General features: G+C 40.9%; 2 protein-coding genes across 2 annotated transcripts; one reads left to right on the top strand and one right to left on the bottom strand.

Moving 5' to 3' along the window:
* LOC147549023 (uncharacterized) lies at positions 1-6,386 on the bottom strand. The gene is made up of 9 exons (XM_086668176.1): positions 5,987-6,386; positions 4,842-5,833; positions 4,225-4,696; positions 3,289-3,999; positions 2,108-3,173; positions 1,977-2,049; positions 787-1,157; positions 267-701; positions 1-148 (listed from the first exon to the last, which is right to left on the bottom strand). Exons 1-9 carry the CDS (start codon positions 6,384-6,386, stop codon positions 1-3), a joined length of 4,668 nt encoding a protein of 1,555 aa, XP_086524302.1.
* A 13,313-nt stretch (positions 6,387-19,699) lies between these two features.
* On the top strand, positions 19,700-21,069 carry LOC147549024 (uncharacterized). The gene is made up of 3 exons (XM_086668177.1): positions 19,700-19,852; positions 20,008-20,934; positions 21,055-21,069. Exons 1-3 carry the CDS (start codon positions 19,700-19,702, stop codon positions 21,067-21,069), a joined length of 1,095 nt encoding a protein of 364 aa, XP_086524303.1.
* Positions 21,070-22,343: the final 1,274 nt, after the last annotated feature.

Here is a 22,343-nt window from a genome sequence, read left to right on the forward strand (position 1 = left end):
TCAAGCCCAAAACTTTCTCAATCTCACTCTGCCTCCCCTATCCTCCATAACTATCCTGCTCAAATCAGGAGGTAACTTAGTAGGATCAAACTCAACTTCACCAAGAGGCTGCATCTTGGCAAGGAGATCAGTTGCCTGGTTGACTTCCCTGTAAACATGCTTAACACAACAGCAATGAAGAGACAGCCAGAGCCTCTTAATTGTCAACCACAGAGACCAAGCATTCCATGGAGGAAGATTCTCAAAACTAGAAAGAAGCAAAAAACACAGCCATGGAATCTGTAGCAATCATAACCTTCTCATGCTTATAGGCCTTAGCCAATCTCAGCCCCATCTCCACACCCTGAAGCTCATGAACCAACACAGAAATGCCAGGACTAGAGCCAGCCCCCAAAGCCACCACAACACCATTCTCATCCCTAAGAATAGCACCATAGCCAGCAGCATCTCTAACTAAGGAGCCATCTGAACTAAGGAGAACCCATCCATTAGGAGGAGGAACCCACTTGCAGCCTCTAAATTTGGTTCTGGACAGGACCACATTAAGACTCCAGCTAGAAGAAGCAAGAGTGAAGTTTTGTACATTATCCTCCAACCTGCCTTTCCATGCTACCATCTTAAGCTTTACCTCATCAATAATAAAAAAGAAGACCACAGCAACAGTTCTAGCTTTGTTTCTAAAAAGTCTTATTATTCCTTTCCTGTCAAATATGATAGAAGAAGTTATTCATAACAAGTCTGCCCAATCTAGCAACAAGAGAACCACCACTGAAATGGGCAACACACCACTCAATCTCAACCTCAATGGAAGGAAAGCACTGTCTAAGAAAACCCAAAGCAGCCAACAGTTGAAGCCAAAGTTCCTGAGCATACTTATACACAAAAAACAAGTGCAAGTCAGATTCAATGAAACCACCACAAATGCCACAATTAAGCTCCACATTCATTCCCCAAGAATGTAACTTCTCCCTGGTCTTGAGCCCTCCATTCAACACAAGCCAAGTGATGAAACAATGCTTAGGAATGCACTGAGAAACCCACAGCAATTTACTCCAACCCACCTCCTGGCTCCTAGGCCTAACAGCCTCATAAGTATCTTTGAGAGAATAAATCCCTCTAGAGTTCACCCTCCGAACAATCCTGTCCTGATCAGCAACCTGCAAATGGACCTCAGGGAGTCTAGAGAAAACAGTAGGTAACTCATAATGCAAAAACTCAAGAACAAACCAGTCCCCATCTCTAATAAAACACGGGATGCACAGGAGCCGTCCGATCTTGATGACGCGGGAGGTTGCGGTCAAGATTATAACATGGGAGCGGGACTACTGGAGCAAGCTGCGACGCGCTACACTGAATCAAGCTTTATAAGGGTCACTTCGCTGTTGAGCGCTAACACGGGAACCGCGTATACCAGCCTCCGCTCGTCGACACGTGTTTGATGGTGTACCGCACGCCAAATGTGTGCCCGCTATTGTCCCGCAAGTCAACCCTCTTTGACAAAACTTTGACCTTGATTTATTCCTTCGTCCGGACTCCGATTTGACTTCCGTTTTCTCCTACGGACTCGTCTCGACCTCTACTTTTCAACCACGCACTGACCTTGGCCAAATTACCAGAATGTCCTCGACTCCAAATGACCAAAATATCCTTCATGCACTTTTTCCTCGTTTTTAACCGTTTTTCACACCTAACTCTCCAAAAGACACCTAATCAAGAAAACCAACCATTTTATTATAATAAAGACTCGAAACGAACTAACTCGACTAAATTAACGACTCAGATGGGACATTTTCATGACCCATCATAACTCATAATGCAAAAACTCAAGAACAAACCAGTCCCCATCTCTAATAAACCAAGAAACCTTGACATCCAAATGCAAGAAGGAACTATATCTGAACTGAGGTTCAAAAAGGTCAATAAGGGGGCCAAGGGGTGCTAAGAATCTGTCCAGAAAGAGGTAGCCTCCCCATCACCAAGAGTATGCACCAACAACTGTTGTTCACACTTTTTACTCTCAAGAATCCTCCTTCAGCACCAAGAGTAATCCTGTGGAGCATCCATGAGCCAGAAATTGTGATGCTTTATAAGATTATGTTGAACCCACCTCACCCAAAGAGTCTCTTTATGGGTGACAATATCCCAAATATGTCTAAGGTTGAAAGCCAGGTTGAGAGTCTCAAGATCCCTCATTCCCAACCCACCCTCACTCTTGGCAAGGCACATAGTCTGCCACTTAACTGTCTTCCTCTTGGAGCTTAATTCAATACCAGTCCATATGAACTTATTGAGAATGCTGTTAATTTCCTTATACACTCTCTTAGGTAAAATAAACACAGACATCCAATAAATGAGCATACTGTTGAGCACAACATTAACAAGAAGCAATCTGCCAGCAAAAGAAAGATACCTGGCTTTCCATGACTGAACCTTGCTTGAAAGCTTCTGAATGAGGGGGAGGCAATCAGTGTAAGCAAGTCTGGTGGAAAGGAGAGGCAAACCAAGGTACCTAACAGGCAGGGAACCCTCTTCAAACCCCAGGATACTCATCAACTCCATTTTGCAATCATCAGTCAGGCAAGCAAAGAACACAGAACTCTTCCTATTATTAGCAGACAACCCAGTGCAAAGGAAAAATTCATGTAAGACCTCTCTAAGAGCAACAACAGAAGCAATATCACCCCTCATATACACCATCAAATCATCTGCAAAGCAAAGATGGGTGACAACAGGTCTCTTACATCTAGGGTGGAGGTGAAAAGCACCAGAACTTTGCTTCCTCAGGAGAAGGACATCAAACACCTCCATCACCATCACAAAGAGATAAGGAAAGATGGGGCAGCCTTGTCTAAGCCCCTTCTTTCCCTCAAAGTACCCATTTGCAGCACCATTAACAACCACAGAGAAACTTAGGGGTAGTGATGCAAACTTCAATCCACTTGACAAACCTATCAGGGAAGCCATACTAAGGATCTTTAGAAGAGAGCTCCACCTCACTGTGTCATAAGCCTTTTGCAAATCAATTTTAACAGTGCACCTAGGCTGGCCATCCTTCCTACCATAGGCCCTAACTAATTCTTGAGCCAACATGATGTTATCTTGTATAGATCTACCAGAGATAAAAGCAGACTGATTTTCACTAACCAAATTCTTAACTACCCTCTTGAGCCTGACTGTTAGTAATGGTCTTATAAATCACATTGTAACATGCAATAGGCCTAAAATCAGCCATAGTATTTACATTAGAAACCTTGGGAACTAAGGATAGAAGAGTGGCATTGACCTCACCCAGTAATTTCCCTGACTTGAAGAAGCTAACAATAGATCTAGTGAAATCATCTCCCACCACTGACCAACACTTTTTGAAGAAAAAGGAAGAAAAACCATCAGGGCCTGGTGCCTTGTCAGAGCCAATGGTAGAAATAGCAAAGACAACTTCATCTCTAGTCACTGACCCCACTAAGACTCTCATCACAAAGAGAAAAAGTATTAGCAGATGAAAAAGAGTTAAGGATCTCATCCCCATCCTCTCCACCAGCAGTACTACCAAAAAAAGATCTATAGAAGCCCACACATTCATCCACAACAAGATGAGGCTCCCAAGAACCACCCCCTCACTATTAGTAATCTTGAAAATGCTATTCCTGGCTCTTCTTTCTCTAATGGTATTATGATAAAACTTAATGTTGCTATCATCATCATTCAGCCACTGGATTCTAGCTTTCTGCCTCAACATAGAAGCCTCTGCACAGGCCAAATGAGATAAATCAGCTACAACCTGCCTCTCACTTCTTCTAAGGTCCACATTATGAGGATCGGCATGGAGATGCCCTTGGACTTCCTCCACCACCCTCCTAGCATCAACAGCTTTCTCAGAAACATGAAGAAAATTGGCCACCTTCCACTGAACAAGCCTAGCCTTCACCCATTTCAATTTAGTAACAAGCTGGAACACAGGTGTGCCCTCAACCTTTCTATTCCACTCCTCCTTCACAAGATCTAGAAAGCCAGGCTCCTCACACCAAAAATTGAAGAATTGAAATGGCCTTCTCCCAATAGGAATCACATCAACAAGGGAAAAGACAGCTGGGGAGTGATCAACCACCCCAGGTGGCAGGAAACACACCCTAGAGCTGGGAAACAACCCCAACCCCCGCTGACCACTTCAAAAAAAAAAAAACAACCCCAACCAATCAACATTGATCAACACCCTGTCTAGCTTACAGAACACACTTGCATCCCCCTCTTGCATATTATTCCAAGTATAATGGCAACCAGTGTAAGGGCAGTCCATTAACTCAGTATCAGAAACACAAGAAGCAAAATCAGTATAATGACCCATGTTAACAGGGTCTCCACCCACTTTCTCTTCAACTTTAAGAATAGAGTTGAAATCACCCATAAAAGACCAAGGGCCAGGGAACCTACTAACCAACATCCTCATATCATGCCACAGCTCACACCTCTGGTGCCTAGAGTTATGCCCATAAGAAATAGCAAGCATACACACTTTGGACTCATGAGTGATTACCCTAGTGGCCAAAATATGATCAGAACAAAACACAAGACTCACATTCAACATATTAGCATCCCAACCAACCCAAATTCTACCTCCACCACCAGCTGAATAGGTATCCAGATGCTCCCAAAAGGGATTGATAGACCTCTGAACAGCAACCTTATTTTTCTCAGAAACCTTAGTTTTAACCAAACCACACAAACACAACTTATTGATTCTCTAGAGGTCTTTAACCTCTTTTATTCTTGGGGATCCATTAAGGCCCCTAACATTCCAACATCCTAGGCTAACCATTGACAAGTCTTAATGGTTTCCTAAGGACAGTCCCCTTCACTCCAGCAACACCCTTGATTAAGCCTCTCTCCCTCTGATCAAAAATGGCAACAACATTAGCAACATTGTCAGTCTGACCCACACTCTGACCACTAGCCTCATCACTGCCCACAGCTAAAGGAGAATGCCCTTCCTGTCCTGAGGCAAAATTGTCATCCTCCTCCATAGACTTAGCCTGACCCCCTTCAATAGAACTATCATTAGCAAGACAGACCCTTTCGTGACCAATCTCATTATATTTAGCACCTCCTCCACTCTTATTCTTCCTTTTGAACACAGGTGTCCACCCATCATCTTCCATATGAACACTAGCATCCACAACAACATGACTAGGTTCACCATCAGTCTTAGGATGCCCATCCTCCTCCACCAAATTAGTGAGCACTGAGAACCTAGTGCTTACATGACCACCATCAGAAAGTTTTGGAGCCTGACCATTCTTAGACACATGCACATCAACAGACTTCCCTTTACCCAACAAAACCTCCTGCTCCTTCCTGAGATTCACATTAGGTTTAACATGAAAGCTTTGCCCCTTACCAGTAGTTGCACCACCAGCTGCCATCTTCTCTCTGGCATTCTGTTGAGCAGGTGGAGGCCTATTCCTATGAAACTGCTCATTCTTCCTCATAGTAGCAGGATGAGGCTCCTCCTCTCTAGGAATCAAGGGACACCTAGTTAGGATATGACTAAACTCATTGTATCCTGCACAAATAGGAGGCCTCCATGGATACTCAACTTTAACTGGCTTCACTACCAGCCCATCAATGAGCAGAGGAATTTCACTCGGGTACTGGCAGTCCTTCCCCACCTCAATGCACACTTGAGCATAACCCATTCTAGCCTTTGTTTCAGTAGGTTGATCAAGCATAATTGGCCTACCCAAAACACTCGCAAGTCTAGTGATACCCTTTGGGTTCCAAAACAAAGAAGGAAAATCTCTAAAGCAAACCCATATAGGTATGGCGACCAAATTTTGCACTTCAGACTCAAAAAAGGGAGCCCAGGGTCGAACAACAAAGAGGTGATTCATTATGAATAAAGGCTCATGATCAAGAGCCTTCTCCCTATCCTCATCAAGGGAAAATCGCATAAAGAATACAAAATCACCTTAAAGAGTTAGCTTCATCTCACCTTTAGGCTTCCAAGCCTTAACAAGAGCATTGAGAACAGCTGGATAAGAGAGGCGAGTACCCACAAATGAACCAACAAGCCAGGACTCACACTCTCTTCTTTCCTCCTCAAAATCAGACACAGAGAAGTCAACCACTGTTTTACCCTCAAGGACAGTGAGAGCAGTGTACACCAATGGAGTTCGAACAGTAATCTTCTTACGCAGAAATAATGAAGCCCAGTCAGGCCGATGAGGATAAGCACCCTCAGCAGTTGACTGATCTGATCCCTTCTCACCAGTAGCACTCTGTTTTGGCAAAGAATCAGATCCAAACGAACCTGGTTCTTCACCACCAGGTGAAGGGAGAAAGAGCGTCGTCTCCCCCTTACCCGACATTTCCTCTAAAGAAGGTCGTGCCATGAATCAGGGAGACAATCAGACATTATTTACAAGACCAGTAATCATTGTAGTAAGTCTCTCCAACAAGAGACAATCCAACAAGAAAGGAGAAGAAAGCAAGAAAGAGGGAAAAGCTATGGTGCTAGGCATTGTGAATGTTAACCAGAGGTGACTGGGTCAAGGAAGTGGAATGGTGCTCTTCTAGGTTTAGAGGGAAGGATGGCATTGCTCTCTTAGGCAGGTTGGCTTTTAATGGGTTTATCTATCACATTTGGTGGGAGAGGAATAGGAGAGTGCATTTGGAACCTGCTAGGAGTAGCCAAGAGGTGTTGGGGCAGATCATTGCTGATGTGAGGATGAAAGCTCAATCTGTAGTCATCAAAGGTGTTGATTCCATGAGAGGCATGAGGGTTGCTGATGAGTAGAATCTTGATTTCCATTTTGCTATTCCTGTTGTTGTGGAGTTAAAGTGGCAGGTGTCACGGCTTTTTTGTCCCGTTAGGTCGACCCGGCATATTATGCTCAAAGACACGGGTCGATAGTGCGGAATATCAAATCCTAACGTGCCGTGCGGCGCTATGCATTCCCTCATAATACATAGCCAGCCTTCCCGAACATATTCGGAGCATCTCGACTATCAAGTCACCTTGGTTCCCAACCAACAATGCGGCATGACAACAATGTGTCCCAACCTACGAGCATAGCTCGAGCCGTCCCGTATAACGCTTCCTTGAGTCATAGACTCTCGCCCACTATAAAGGATACCAACATATGTGCGGAGCACACCAAGCCGCATATGCAGATCTTGCCATCTAGTCTCAAGCATCCGGCACCTTACATCTCGGCTACCATCCGGACATTGGGCATAGAAGCATCCATCTCTAATAAGCTACCTCATGCCCAACATAGCACATCAAGGCTTGGCCCCTTGAATAGCTCAATCCTCCTTATGGAATATGCTAGCACGACGCACGCCTCGCCATGGCATGAGAACATGCAACACACCTTCCAAAGGAACCCGCAGTAACCTATCTTCAGGTACTGTCCCGAGCCATTTCCTATGACAAGGGAACCCGTGCAATATGCTTCTCTCGCATACGCTAGGCCGGCCTCATGGGTTGCGCCACGAGGATGCTCACTTTCGTGCATACCATGCTAAGATGGGCGAGCTCCCATCCACGAGGTCTTGGCATATGCTGGATGCATATGAGGAAGGGAGACCACCCCCTCCTAAGGTGCAACCTTCTTGTTTTGCCTATTTCCACAAGGAAACATCAATCCTTTTAACCAGGCATACTCTCGTCCAAATGACCCTTCGTATCCTTGACAAAGTCTTGAATGCCACGGATGTCCCCGTGCATGGCCTAAGGAATCTTGCTAGCACTCTTGCCCTACTTCGACCTCGTATTCGGCCCTCCGGCCTATATGCTCGTGCGTGCTCTCCTAGCACTCGTCACGTCATATGCATGCTCAAGAATATGTACGTGACACAGGGACCTGAGGAGGGTGTTGCTCTTATCAATCCAGATGGGTCTTTTGCTGTTGACAGTGCTGGCTATGGTGGTGTTGTGAGGAATCATTTGGGAGAGGTTTTGGCTGATGTGAGGGGAAAAGCTACTCCTAAATCAGTGCTCTATCATGAATTTCAGGGTATTGAAGCTGGGTTAAGGCTGACAGCTTTGCTGAGGTTATCTAAGGTTGTGATTGCCACAGACTCTATGGTGGCCTGTTCCTTTCTCACTTATTGAAGACGATAGGCTTGGAGTTGTCAGGAGAAGAACTAAATGATGCATTTTATTGTTTTAATAAGTTTGTGTGAGTTTTTGTTTATTTTTGGTATGGTGGGTTATATTTTGTATCTTGGGGGCTTTTATGGGCCTGTTAGGGGAGTGTTTCCTCTTAAGGGCATAGGGTCTTTTTGTTTTTTGACTGTTGTTTTTGGGTCTGGCTCCCTTAGCCTGCTGATTAATACCAAAAAAAAAGATTTAAGAACTCCTGTACTCTCTCTTTATTTCTCTTTTCACCAAAACTAAGTTCTGTTAAAGAAGAAGAAGATAATTTATAGAATTCTGCCTCTCTCTACAATTCTCTCTTTAGAAGAAGAAAATGAAAACACTGTTTACAGTTCTCTCTATCTCCAACTCTCTACTCTATTTTCTTCTATAGAACTCAGCAAAGAAAAAATGAAGAAGGGAAGAAGCCTCTCTAATGTTCTTCTTCTTTCTCTAGATATTCATGAAGCTCAGAGAAGAACTCTGAGACAATTGTTTGATCAAGTCCTAGTTGCTGTCCCCCTCCTTCATCCCCCTTGATGATGCCTCTGTTATTTGTTCATATAGAGAGAAGAGGAAGAAGAAGAATTAGAACTGGTTCATCCTCTCTCTCTGTCTCTACTGTTTACTCTAATAATGGAACCTCTATCTTCCTTCAATCAATCTATCTTCTACAATAAAATATTCAGCTGTGAAATCCTCTCTCTAAGAATCCATCAAACCAGCAAAATCAACCAAAGAGAAAAAGCATTCCCAATCTCTCTCTAATCTTCACAGCTCATTCTTTCCATCTACTGTTATTTCATGTAGAAGAATAAAATCAGTTAAATCTCTAAGAAAATATTATTCAGCCTAGAATTCCCTCTCTCAATTTCTTAATCTCTTTCTGGAAATATTATGGAATCGACTCTCTCTCTCTCTCTCAAACTCCTATAATTAGCCGAAAGCTCCATGATTCTCTTTAAAAAAGATCATCTTTAACATCTCACTGACCTTATCTCTCTCTCTCTCTCCAGTTAATAAGAAGATTTTCCTTCAATCACTCTCTCCCATCTCATCAATCTCTCTTTCTATTTCAAGAGATTGAAGAAATCTCTTCTTGATTTATGCTTCTCCTTTCTCAAATATCTCTGTGATTTACTTCCCTCTACATAAAATCTAGTCGATCTTCCCCTTTCTCTGTCTAAAAATTGATCTTCATGACTTTCTCTCTCTACTGTATTGTGGAAGAAATCTCCTTCTGCTCTCTAAATATCATATTAGATTTCTTAAATATTCTCAGAAATCTGCTTCTCTAATTTATCCATCGAACCCAATCTTCTCCCTCAATCGATTTCACAAATCCCTCTTTCCATTTGAATCTCTGTTATCTCTTTGTTAGTTTTCTTAAAAAGAAAACTTTCTGTTAGAAGAGGATTAGATGATAAGAGAGGAGGAGAGAAATATCCACCAATCGGTTAAAGTGGGATGGCATTAAGGGGAGATTCAGTGAGTCGCGGGCTGCTGAAAAGAGACGAAACACCAACTGGATGACGCCACGTGTTGACATAGTGAAACCGGTCGATAGATCGCTGCGAGCTACTTAGTTATCTTGCTCCGCGTTGCATGGAGTTAATAACTTAGAAAAATGCCAGAGACGTCCCACTTCTTCACAACAGTGTACCGAAATATCATTCCCACCGTCGGATTGCTTCACGTCCTCTTGCTAGATTTGTGCCACGTGTTACAGAAAGATTCGATTTTGATCCAAACTTTAACTAGCTATAATTCTCTCATCCGAACTCCGATTTGACCTCTGTCTTCGCTGTTGGACTAGTCCTCGACTCTACTTTTCATTCGAGCACCAAAGTTGACCAAATGGCCAGAATACCCTTACCACCAAAGTGACCAAAATGCCCCTATTTTATCTGTTTTTCAAGCTCAATTCCACAGAAGACACCTGGAAAAGAGAAACACGTAATTTATCAGAGTAACTGCCCAAAATGGACTAACTAACTCGAGTTAAGAGATTCAGATGGGACATTTTCATGTCTCATCATTTAGTTTACTTGCTTCCTTTATTCTTTTCGTTACTCTTTCAATCAAAACCAACATTTATCTTTGTTTCCTTTCCTTTTTAGGCTAAGTTAGCATTTGATATCTAGACTGGGGGGATAAGACCCTTCGACATCCAAACTACCTTCCTATCCTTGGATCGATCCCGGCTTTGCCGGATTACTACTTGATACCTCCGCTTGGGTGTGCAACCTTTTCGGGTGCATCAACTAGTATGACCATAGAAAGTGTTTCTTTATTCTTGTTTTAAGCACAGATGGGTGCATAATTTGTAATTAATTTTAATTTCAAGTTTATACGATCTGCGAATCGTTAGAGTCTTGTAATTAGAGTTTAGGGTCTATGAGTCCATTGAAGAAACTCGAGGAAGGAATCCAAAGGCGAGTGGGAGATATCAATGGAGGTTCAAAGATGGAGATCTAGACGAACCAAAAGACGAAACAAGAAGCAAACCAAAGGAGATTAGATCGTCTAGGTTAGGGGCCATACTAGGATCCATGTCTGCTTGATTTACTTTCTCGCGTGTATTTACTTACTTATTTACGCTTTATGTCGTGTATGTTAGTTAGGCTAAATAGTTCACCATAACAAACGTCAGACTAGCGTAAAAGTCCCTCAAAGTAATCTTGAGTAAAGTGCCTATCTAGATTAAGACACCTTTTGCGCCCTTGTTCGAGGAAGGTGGGTCGGCCTTCGCAGAGTACATCCTCTACCTTGGGACAGTGCGGGTAGGTCTATAGAAGAGGTCTACATGTCTAAATGGTTCTACTCAACGAGATCAGCAAAAGAGTTTTGGATACTCGAGGCAAAAGGATAGATTAGTCATTCATCAATGAAATCTATCAACCAACAGTCATAATGGTATGATCAGTGAAGTCATAAGGGCAGGGCCCTAGTCCGCTTTACTCCGAAGAACTGGGGTCTTGGAATCACTTATTCAATCGGGGACGATTTTATATTGAATTATGTGTGAAAACTAATGTAAAAACGATGACAAGTTTTAAAACTTTGCTATTTCTTTATGTAGAATTAAGATGACAAATGAGATTTTCAACTTCCGCTCACTTTTCGAGAAGGAGAAGCTAAATGAGCACAACTTCCTCGACTGGGAGAGGAACCTGGGAATAGTTCTCAGGATGGAAGGCAAGCAAAATGTACTAGAAACTCGTCAAGAAGATAAAGATAATGAAAAGAGTATTCGGAAGAAGGCAGAGCCAGTAACGTGCTTGATGCTAGCAACCATGGAACCAACTCTTCAAGAGCAGTTCATAGATATGGATGCTTGCTCCATTATTAGACAAATTCAGAAAATGTTCCAGAAACAGTCGAGATTAGAGAGGTTTGAAACCTCTAAAGCACTTATGGACATGCGTCTCGAGAAAGGAAAACCAGTAGGGCCTCATGTTCGTCACATGATCAGGCTCATTGGTAAGCTGGCCAAACTGGGTTTTCCTTATAGCCAACAGACGGCTACCGATACTATCCTCCATTCCCTCCATAGTGGTTTCAACCCGTTTAAGGTGAACTACAACATGAATGGATGGGACAAGACATTGGAGGAACTTCATATCATGCTTCTAACGACCGAAAAGGATGGTAGCAAAGGTGGATAATAAGAAGGATGTTCTTATGGTACAAAAGGACAAGGGTTTCAAGAAAGGTGAGAAACAAAAGAAGAAAACTACGTCAAAAGGAAAAGGCAAACGAGTTGCCAAACCTAAAGACAAAGGTCCTCCTTCTGACACCAAATGTTTCTACTGTGATCGCAAGGGCCACTGGAAGAGAAACTGCCCTAAGTTCCAAGAGGACAAGAAGAACGAAATGGTAGTTTCCGGTTCAGGTATTAACAGTTAATTTATCAAATACTGTAAAATTCCTAATATGGTATTGGATACCTAACATGCCCTATCATTGTGAATGTACAGGTGCAGCTGGAAACTGAGTATTTGGCTAAAGGAGACAAGATCCAAGAACGAGCAAAAGCCTAGACTGCTAAGGATGCTGAAAGGGACCGGAGTCTACTTTAGGCACTAATCTAGATTAAGTGTTTTTCTAGTTTTTAACATCATCTCTGTACTAAGTATTATGGAGAATCAATAAAGAAGTTTATTTCTATATTGAGATGTTATAAAGTGCTAATTTAACAATACATACCAAAAGATTCTAAACTTGGTTAAACCTGCAAAGAGACTTATGACTCTCATAAACAGGTTCATCCTAATCACAAAAGGATGAGGACGGTATGTCCAAAATAACCAAGAATGCTTAAAGAAGCAATGAATCGACCGACAAGAAAAGTCTTGACTCAGAAAAAGATGGTTGATCGTCGGTGTATTTCTAATCTATCCAAATTTGGAATGTCCAAAATAAAGATGAAATAACACGAATCAAACCCTATCCTCCAAAATCCACTAAGTCTAGACATAGCATCCCACTAATTTACCGAAAATCCGTCCAACAGCTAAGCTTGTAAAAGCGTTACAAAATTTAGCTTGTAGAAGAAATTTGGCTTTTTCCACAACCGATCAAGAGAACAAAAGTGTTTGTTGCTCATGATAGTATTCTTATAATAATTAGCATACCTAGTATTCTGGGGGAAAAATACTAATTATTACAAGAATAAGTGGGAGAAAAGTACAAGTCGAATTAATTCGATCATGAGAAAAATCATGAAGAGTCATGAAGAACAATCATGAAAATTGTACAAGCCGATTAAGTCCGACCAAGAGCAACAAAACTGTTAAAAGACAGTAAAACCGCGGTTCCTCGGAAAAAGGAAAAGGTAGAGATTGGATCTTAAAACCTACTGCACAAAAGCGAATGTAATTCGCAGGAGAACTCTCAAAGTAGTTGAAAGTGTCTCTAAAGGAAAAATCTCGAAGTAGTTGAGAATATTCCAAATTGTTGTTCAAAAGCCCTAAAAGGTCAAAAGTAAAATTTCAAAGATTCAGAAGATAAAGGTTATTTCTGAAGCGATAAAAGACCTGTGCAGAGAAGGAAACTGACTCTAGATTTTGGCTAGAAACAAAAAATCATCATGGAATCCATATCTCATCAAGACATGTAGTTTGATAATTTAAGTCAACGGAAGACCTAAATTAGTTTTCTAGAATAGAAAACTGAGAAGGATGGAGACATTCGAGTTTCCCGAAACTAGACAAAAAGAATTGGATTTCCCTAGTCCAGTTATGTCCATACACATGCTTAAAGAATCCATCGACGGATTAAAGCACGCAAGAGTCAGAATCTTCGATTCATAAAGGCAATCAAAATGGTTTTGATCCCTGAGGAATGAAGAAATTCAGAATCACGTACTTCAAGAAGGTAAGTGGGAGCAACAAACCTTCCGGGTCTGTATGCAGAGTACATACAAAAGATTGAGTACGACATAAGATGTTGTGTAACAGTAAACGTACTGACTCAATAAAAGGACCACACACAAGGATAAAATATTATTTTGGGCATCTAAAGGTCTATAAGCGTAGATCATGAAAGATGATAGGATTAGAAAAACTCAGTACGCTGAGACGCTTGAGATCCAAAACCGAAAAATCTAAGACTCGAAAAGTCTAAAAGAATTTCGACCCAAAAACTCATGACAAAGCATTGCAAAACCCGGAGTCTGAAAAGACACCGATGAGCAAGCACGCATGAGAGAGACACTTATGTTTGAAAACATAAGGTCAATCATGTTGGACATGATTAACATTTAGACATCTAAATTCGGATTGGAAAACCGAAACACTACTTAAAACATCCTAGAAGGCTAAAGGATGAAGTAGTACAAGAGTTGAAACAAGTCATCGTAGCAAACTTCCAGACATAGAAGGAAAGTAGGATAAAAGTGTTTAGGCCGGGAACTGTTGCAAATACTACATGAGAGTTAAAAGCCTTACTCTAGTAAAGGTTACTAGAAATTATCAAGGTTGAAGATAGCAATCTTCAAATTAATTGATAATTAGCAAAGTTTAAACTGGACTACATCGGTAGTCAAACTAAACTGTCACCTAAGACAAAGTATGAGACTCATACACAAGTCTAAAGGCATGGGGTGCATTTAGAATAGACCTTGACAAGTAAATTGAGCGGGTAAAAATGAGTTTTACGGAAGAGGCTTAAATTTACAAACTCTCGTTATCGGAAATAAAGTTAATTATTTCGTAGTCGGCTAAGTTTGGTTTAGTACTTAAATGACAGTCCACAGATAATAAAGCATTCCGAATAGGTTTGTCAGATACGTGATCTGATGAATGAAACCCTATTAAGTAAACTTGGAATATTTATTATCATCTCCCTAGTCCAGGTCGTTGCATGGACAACACCGATTAAGGAAGACTAGCACGGGATGTCGATGAGATAGCGCAATTTCATGGGCTATAGAATAGGAGTATTCAATTCGACTACGTGGGTGTGTAAAAGGTTATACACTGGATAACCCTCGATATGAGAAGTACATCACTCGTGATGAAACGTCAAATACTTCTCATAAAAGACAATTGGAGAGATTCCTAAAAACATGAGTGCTCCACTCATCTTATGTAAGGAATGTCCGACTTTGGTTCCGTTAAACGTCGCGCCGTAAAAGGAGGTTATAAAGGCAGATACTGGAAAGGACAGGATAGACATGAAGTTAACTGGGAGCGCAAGAATGGATTGTGTCATCCTAATCACATTAGGTACAAAGTGTCTCAAGGCCACTTGATGAGTAGCAACTGAAAATGCGTGGCCACGCTCAAACGGATTAGGAGTTAATCGTTTGTCTTTTACAGTTGTACACGGATATCAAGAAAGTTTAAATGATGTGATGTATCAGATGGGATACTAGTTGAGACGGGAATCGAGCATTAGACTTCCAGGGGGGATGTTGAGGGGGGTGTGATAGTGGAGTTATTTCCACCCACTTCTAAAGTGGAAACGACTCAACAAGGGCAAGTCCAATGTAGGGGTTCGGGCTCCCAATTTTGGGAGTTCTCAAATTTTTTGAACTCTAGTGTCGGGCTTCCAACAGGGGTTCCAAATCCAAATTATGTACGTGTACGATGTGCGTGTGCGGAATTTTGATTTCAATTTTCAACTACAAATTATTAGTTTCAAATACAAAATTATAATTTGATATTATTCTAAAGAGAAAGAGAATTATGAAAAGATAGAAAAAAAAAAAGTTGGAGAAAGAATTGGAACGGAACAGATTAACATTTTAAAAAAAAGTTAATTAAAAAATTAAAAAAATACAAAACTATTAGCCCCTGGGCTCCCGGTTGGAAGGTTGGGGCTCCCAAATTTGAATTTAGAAACCAAAGCCCTTAACGTTGAACTTGCCCTTAACAAACAGGTTTTCTTCACAAAGAGTTCGTTTGACCAACACTATTTTTAATTCCTAATTTAGGAGTTGTCAGCCTCAACTTTTTATAATTAATATATTGGTAATAAGGAGTCACGACAACCCACTTAGCCATTTAAAAATTAACGTGGAGTAATAACCTTGTCTACTTCTTAGTGGTGTTTGAATTGATAAACTTCGTTTATTCTAGTAAATATTACAGTGCTTTCATATGAGTGTTCCAACGTCGTTTATGTAGTAAAAGATAACAATAATAATATTAGTTTGACATATTATATGCATTTTATTTTCGGGACATATTAATATATTGGTAATAAGGAGTCACGACAACCCACTTAGCCATTTAGTCCAAAATTAACATGGGTTATTACCTTGTCTACTTCTTAGTGGTGTTTGAATTGATAAACTTCGTTTATTCTAGTAAATATTATAGTGCTTTCATATGAGTGTTCCAACGTCGTTTATGTAGTAAAAAATAACAATAATAATATTAGTTTGACATATTATATGCATTTTATTTTCGGGACATTTCCGGAGTATTTGTGTGTGTGATCAATATATTGGTAAGTATACAAAATTATTAATTTGGGCTATTATTCATATAAAATATGTATTCTTGTTTATAAAAAAAACTTATAAATATACTTGATTGACCTGAGTATTATGTACGTCGGTCTTCACTGCACTTTAGAATGATTTAATTTGGTATTTTAGATATAGAAGTTGGTGGGTCCGAGATTGCGGGTATACCACATTTGTGTGCCTTCCATTTTATAGTATGTATATTTCTGTATAGGAATCTTGTATTATGTGTTTGGTGTTTTTGTATCTTATGATTTGAGTAATTAATTTTGTATAGTTTATAGGAGACAATAAATGTAGGTGTACTTTTTTATCTTAAGAATATATTTTTTTTGTATGACAATGGAGATGTTTGAATATTGAAGTATTTTTGAAGTCATATTTCGCATGCTGCTGAGTTGAATATGTTGGTGCGCTTTTACTTGGGATCAAAATTTTAAATTAAATGGCTCCCCCCGCTTATCATAATAAAAAAAAAATTTAAATTAAATATTTTTCTACGACATACATTTTGTATATTTAGGTGCATTGTATACGACGAGATGGGTATACATGTTAGTGTTTTTCTTCTTTTTCTAGTATGTTCATACGAATTATATTTTGTGTGATGAGAGTGTCTGTATGTTTCTTTTTTTGTGTAGTCTTGTGGATTATATTGTGTGAATGATGTATGTCGGATTTTATAAGTGTGGTTGCGTAAGTTACAATATACTTTCTTTTGTAGAAATTGCGTGAGTTATATTTGGTAGGACCATGTGTAAGTTTTTCTTTTTTACTCTATGTATTTTGTGCTTTAGTAGTATGACTGAGTGGCTACTAGTGTGATTTGGGTTGTTGAGTGTTCTTGTGCTTGTTAAATTTTGCACTGTCCCTTTTGACAATATTTCTCTTCTAGGACTGATGAGTTTTGGGTGGATATGTAGATAATATAGTATTGTAGTATATTTTACTGAGTATCTTTGCAAAAAATAACTTTTGGTTTATAACAGGAATTATTTGTCCGTGGTGGAAAGAGTATAGTGGTCTATCCTCATGGATGAAAGTGGTTCACTTTGTTGAATGTGAGATTCTATAGGCAATGTCGAAAGTTACTATAGGCAATCTCGCTAAAGACAATCCCTTGTTTGGTTGAAGGCAATGTGTGTTTAAGAGGCAATGCGTCAGCCAATGTTTGCCCCTAACAGTGCCAATTGTTGTTAGGTCGGAGCCGGGCGACGACCTCGATTAAATCTTTTTTCTTGCTCTATCTTCTCTCCATTCCAGGCAAAGGGGAGGATTCCCTTCGCCGACAACAGAGATAGAAGAGAGATGAATTGACCACTTGCTAAATACATTGCCTTTAACGATGAAGGGCATTGCCTATAAAATGTCCCTCGCTGAATAGGTATAACTTCATGTTTTTTGGGTTTGTATAGTAATAGTGATAATATTAGGTAGTATATGATTTTCTTTTATACTTGGTGGACAACATTTTTAGTTTACATAATCTTATGTGAGTTATATTCGAGGGATGTTTGAAATTATCTGAGTGGTATATGTAATTAGTGTTTAGGTAAGCATTTTGATAGGTTAGGGGCAGAGTTCAAATTGTCTAAGATTATTAGATTAGTAAAATCAAATAACTAGGTTGGTTGTACTGAGTAAACTTTTTTGAGTTATATATCGTGTGCGAGTTTTTTTTACTATTTTAGATTAAGTAGGTTTGCTTGTTGAAGTTATATTCTGAGGAGTATGTCTTTGTTTGGCATGCTTTTATTTTTAGAATGGGTGTTTTTGTGCAAGTCTTATTTGGTGCACACATTGGTGTTCTACACTAGAAGCCTTGAGTTATATTTTTTATAAGCACTTAGGTATGAAATGTTCATAGGAGTGAATATTTGTTTGAATATTAGCATATGTGTCTGCATTTTGTTTTATAGATATAATAAGTTTGGAGTAGATATGGGGTTTCCGGTTTTGTGGGGCTGGCGGCTGGGGAGCAGTTGCTTTTGCTCCCTCCAGCTTCCATGGAGGGAGCAGAAGCTGATTCAAAGGGTTTTGGTTCTGATTTTTTGAAGGATAATGGTTCTTCATCGTTTTCGAAGGCTGAAGCTTCTGCTTCTCAGGAGAAAGTGGGAGATACGAGTTGGGCTTCACTTTTTCGTTTTAGTGAGAAGAAGTTTAGAGGGAAGCTGGATTATACTCCTCCTGTTGTTAGTGAAGAGGGTAAGCTTCCTCAAATTGATTTGGATGATTTTGTTGAAGAGATAAAGGAGTGTGAGAATTTGTTGATTGGTTCCTTTATAGGACAGAGGTTGTCCTTCCCTCTGGTTCGAAGGGTTTTATTTTCTAGGTGGAAACCTAAGGGTGGAATGTTTTTGACTGTTCGTCCTTTGTTATTCGGTTTGATTTGGAAGAGGATAGAGTGGTGGAGATGGAGCCTCTGTATATTGTTAATCGACTGTTTTTTGTTCGTCCTTGGAGGTTATTTGTTGAGGATGATATAGCAACATTGGGGACTCTCCCTGTTTGGGTTTGCTTCAGGAATGTCCCAATGTTTCTTTGGAACCCTAAAGGATTAGCCATGATTGCGAGTAGTTTGGGGAAGCCGATAATGGTGGATGAACCAACAGCTAAGAGATCGAGATTGGCGTATGCTCGTGTTTGTGTGGAGATTCCAAAGGAGAGTGCTATGCCTGAGGTAATCTCGTTTGATATTAAGAACTCTAAACAAGTTGATATTAAGGTGGAATATGCATGGAAGCCTTTGAAGTGCACTAGTTGTGGTGGCTTTGGGCATTCCTTGGGTAAGTGCACCTCACCTGTTCGACAGAATGTTCAAGAGGATGTTGGGGTAGCTGGAGCTGCTAATGTAGCTCCTGCTGGTCCTGCTCGTGCTCAGGGTGTGGTGCCTCCTGTGGTACCCCCTGCTAAGAGCTTAGGTTTCCTTACTACTTGTGCTCAGGGTGAGGTTCCTTTCAAGGAACCCCCTGCAAAAAGTAAGAATGAGATAGCCTCTTCCTCTCATCCTGACTTGGCTGCTATGGTGGTTGATGATGGACCTTGGACTGAAGTGCGTAGATCTCGAAAGAATAAGGCTATTGATGGTGCTAGAAGGCTTGTGGCTGATGTTAGTGATGAGTCTAGCAAAGGTAATGCTTCAAAAAGATTGTGTGTTGTTGATAATGGAGGTTTAGAGCTTAATCAAGATGGTACTAAGGTAATGGATGAGGGTGCTACTTTTGCTGATCCTGCAATAGTTGCTGAGAAGGTTGCTAAGTTTGGAGGGAGTTTGCCAGGGCTTCACTCAGGCCAGAGGCTGAAGGGGAGGGCTGCTCTTAGATTAGTTAATGATTAATCTTGGTTGTTGGAATGTGAGGGGATTGAATGATTCCCTCAGAATAAAAGAAGTTGTTAAGTTCATTAGGAGTAATAATTTGTGTTTTTGTTGTGTGTTAGAGACCCATGTTGATGTTGGGAATAAGGATAAGGTGAAGCAGTCTCTCATGTCTACTTGGAGTTGGTTGCACAATTATAGCTGTGACAACTCAGGAAGGATTTGGATTTTGTGGGACCCTTGCCAGATTACTGTTACTTTAGTGTCTATGACAGATCAGGTTGTCACTGCTAGAGTGGTGTTAAGGGATGGAAGAAGTTTTGTGGTTTCTTGCATTTATGCTAAGAATTCTATTGTGGAAAGAAGAGGGCTTTGGGATGAGTTGAGGGGTGTTGCTCAGAACCTCCTTGAGCCTTGGCTGGTGTTGGGGGACTTCAACTCTTTCTTAAGGGTTGAAGAGAAGTTAGGAGGGGTTGCTATTAAGCCTAGGGAGATGATTTTAAGGAGTGTGTTATGGATACTCATTTGTTTGATGGTCCTTTTTCGGGTTGCTTTTTTACCTGGTCTAATTTGCAGGGTGGTGACAGGCATGTTGCTGTTAAGCTGGATAGAGCTTTGGTTAACATTGAATGGGTGCAGGAATTCTCTTCTGCTAAAGCTGAATTCTGGAATTGTGGAGTATCTGACCACCCTCCTTGTATTGTGGGTTTGTTTGAAGGTGATGGTGTAGGACCTAGGCCTTTTAAGTTCTTTAACTTCTGGACAGAGGAGGAGGACTTTGAGAAGGTGGTTTCTGCTGCTTGGAAGGTGCAAGTTACTGGTAACCCTATGTATAGGTTAGTCTGCAGGCTGAAGAAGGTTAAGGCTGCTTTGCTTGTTTGGAAGAAGGAGAGATTTAAGGACTACTCTTCTAAAGTTCAGTTGGCTAGGGAGCAGATGGAGGCTTTTCAGGATCAGTTGAAGGTTGATCCTTCATGTGAGCATGCTAGGAGGGAGGAGAGGGCAGCTGTGGCAAACTTCTCTGTAATGGCAAGGAAGGAGGAAGCCATGATTAGGCAGAAGTCTAGGGTGCAGAAGGTTCACTTAGGGGACAATAATACTAAGTTCTTTCATGCTTCTTTAAAGGAGAAAAGGTCTAGGAATAATATTCCTTTCCTTTACAATGAGGCTGGTGAAAAGATTGTTAGGACTGAGTTGGTAGCTCATGAATGTGTGGAGTTTTGCCAAAATTTGTTTAGGACCTCTAGTTATCAGAGGGGAGTGCCTGAGGTTCTTAATAATATGGAGTTTGGGCAGGTGTTGGATGATATTGAGGCTGCTATGTTGGTTAGGGAGGTTACCAGAGAGGAGGTGGTCCATGCTCTTTCTACTATTGGATCAGACAAATCTCCTGGCCCTGATGGCTTTTCAGCCCATTTCTTCAAGGCTTGTTGGAGCATTGTAGGGGAAGATTTCATTAAGGCTATTGAGAGGTTCTTTGCTACTGGTAAGCTTTTGGGTGAGGTAAATTCTACTTTGGTTACTTTAGTCCCAAAATCTAGTAATGCTTCTAGGGTTAGTGATTTTAGACCTATTTCTTGTTGTAATGTTGTTTATAAGTGAATTTTTTTTTGCATAAATCAGCAGGCTTTTAGGTAGCCAGAACCTTTACAAAAAAGAGACTAAGAAGCAAAACAAACAAAAAGCCAGCACATGGTGCTCAAGCCCACAAAGGCAAATAAAAGAGACAGCCAAGGAGAAAACATATGATCCCACAAAAACATAACAAAAATAAACTACAGAAGAAAGACATCACTTCAGCCTATGCCGGACAGTACCCATTCTATCATCAAGAGCTATCTGCTGCATAGCTTCACTTAAGTCTGCTGCCCCTAAAATATCCATCCCAATCACAGTCCTAGCCTTAGAGAGAAGGTCGGCCAGCTGATTGACCTCCCTAAACACATGCTCCACTGTGCAAACTGCAAACTTCTCTCTGACTGACCTAATCTTGCGCCATACCTCAAGTGATTGCCAAGGAGGTTCAGCTCCCTCCTTAGTCAGTAGATCACAAGCATATTGGGAATCTGTAGCAACCTGCACATAACTGAAACCAAACTCATAAGCCAGGCCAAGTCCAGCCTCTATAGCCCGCAGTTCATGATGAACAACACTAACAGGCTTTGCACCCCCCTGAGCAGCCACAATCACAGAACCACAATGGTCTCTCAACACACAACCAAACCCAGCATGGTCAGTAGCAAATGCACCATCAGCATTAAGAAGAACACTGCCTGGAGCAGGACCAGACCAGACACAAGGAATAACAGTAGGGGGGACCACCATCAGCTGCAAATTCCTGTTCCTCTCAAGAATAGGGACCCTAGGACTGCTCTTAGTCTTAACAGACAAACCAACCATTTTCATTCTTACCTCTTCCTTGATCATGTGAAGCACACCCTCTAGGTTTACTCTTGTATTAGCAAATACTCTTCTATTTCTTTCACACCACACATGGTAAATGAAAGCATTAAACACAAGCTTACCCAAAATGCCAACCTTATCAACCCCATGAAACAACCTGCAGCAGCATTTGATCATAGCATCCCAAGAATGACATGGAGCATGCCTCAACCCCAGCAACCTTAAAAGATCCTTCCAAATAGCCTGAGAATATTTGCACTTGAAAAATAGATGGAAATCATCCTCCTCTTCCTCATGACACAAAGAACAAGTAACCATCACATTCAAGCCCCATTTATACAACTTCAATTTGGTCTTAGTAGCTCTATGCAACACCACCCATGTAATGAAACTATGCCTAGGGACATTATGACTGAACCAGACCAAGGAATGCCAAGCAATCTGAGGCAGGGACTCCCTCATGGCCTCATAGGTACTCTTCAGAGTAAAGTCCCCTTTATCATTAGCTA

Source organism: Eschscholzia californica, unplaced genomic scaffold, assembly GCF_041429995.1.
Source record: "Eschscholzia californica isolate CP2 unplaced genomic scaffold, dmEscCali1.0.p SCAF_3, whole genome shotgun sequence".
NCBI lineage: Eukaryota > Viridiplantae > Streptophyta > Magnoliopsida > Ranunculales > Papaveraceae > Eschscholzia > Eschscholzia californica.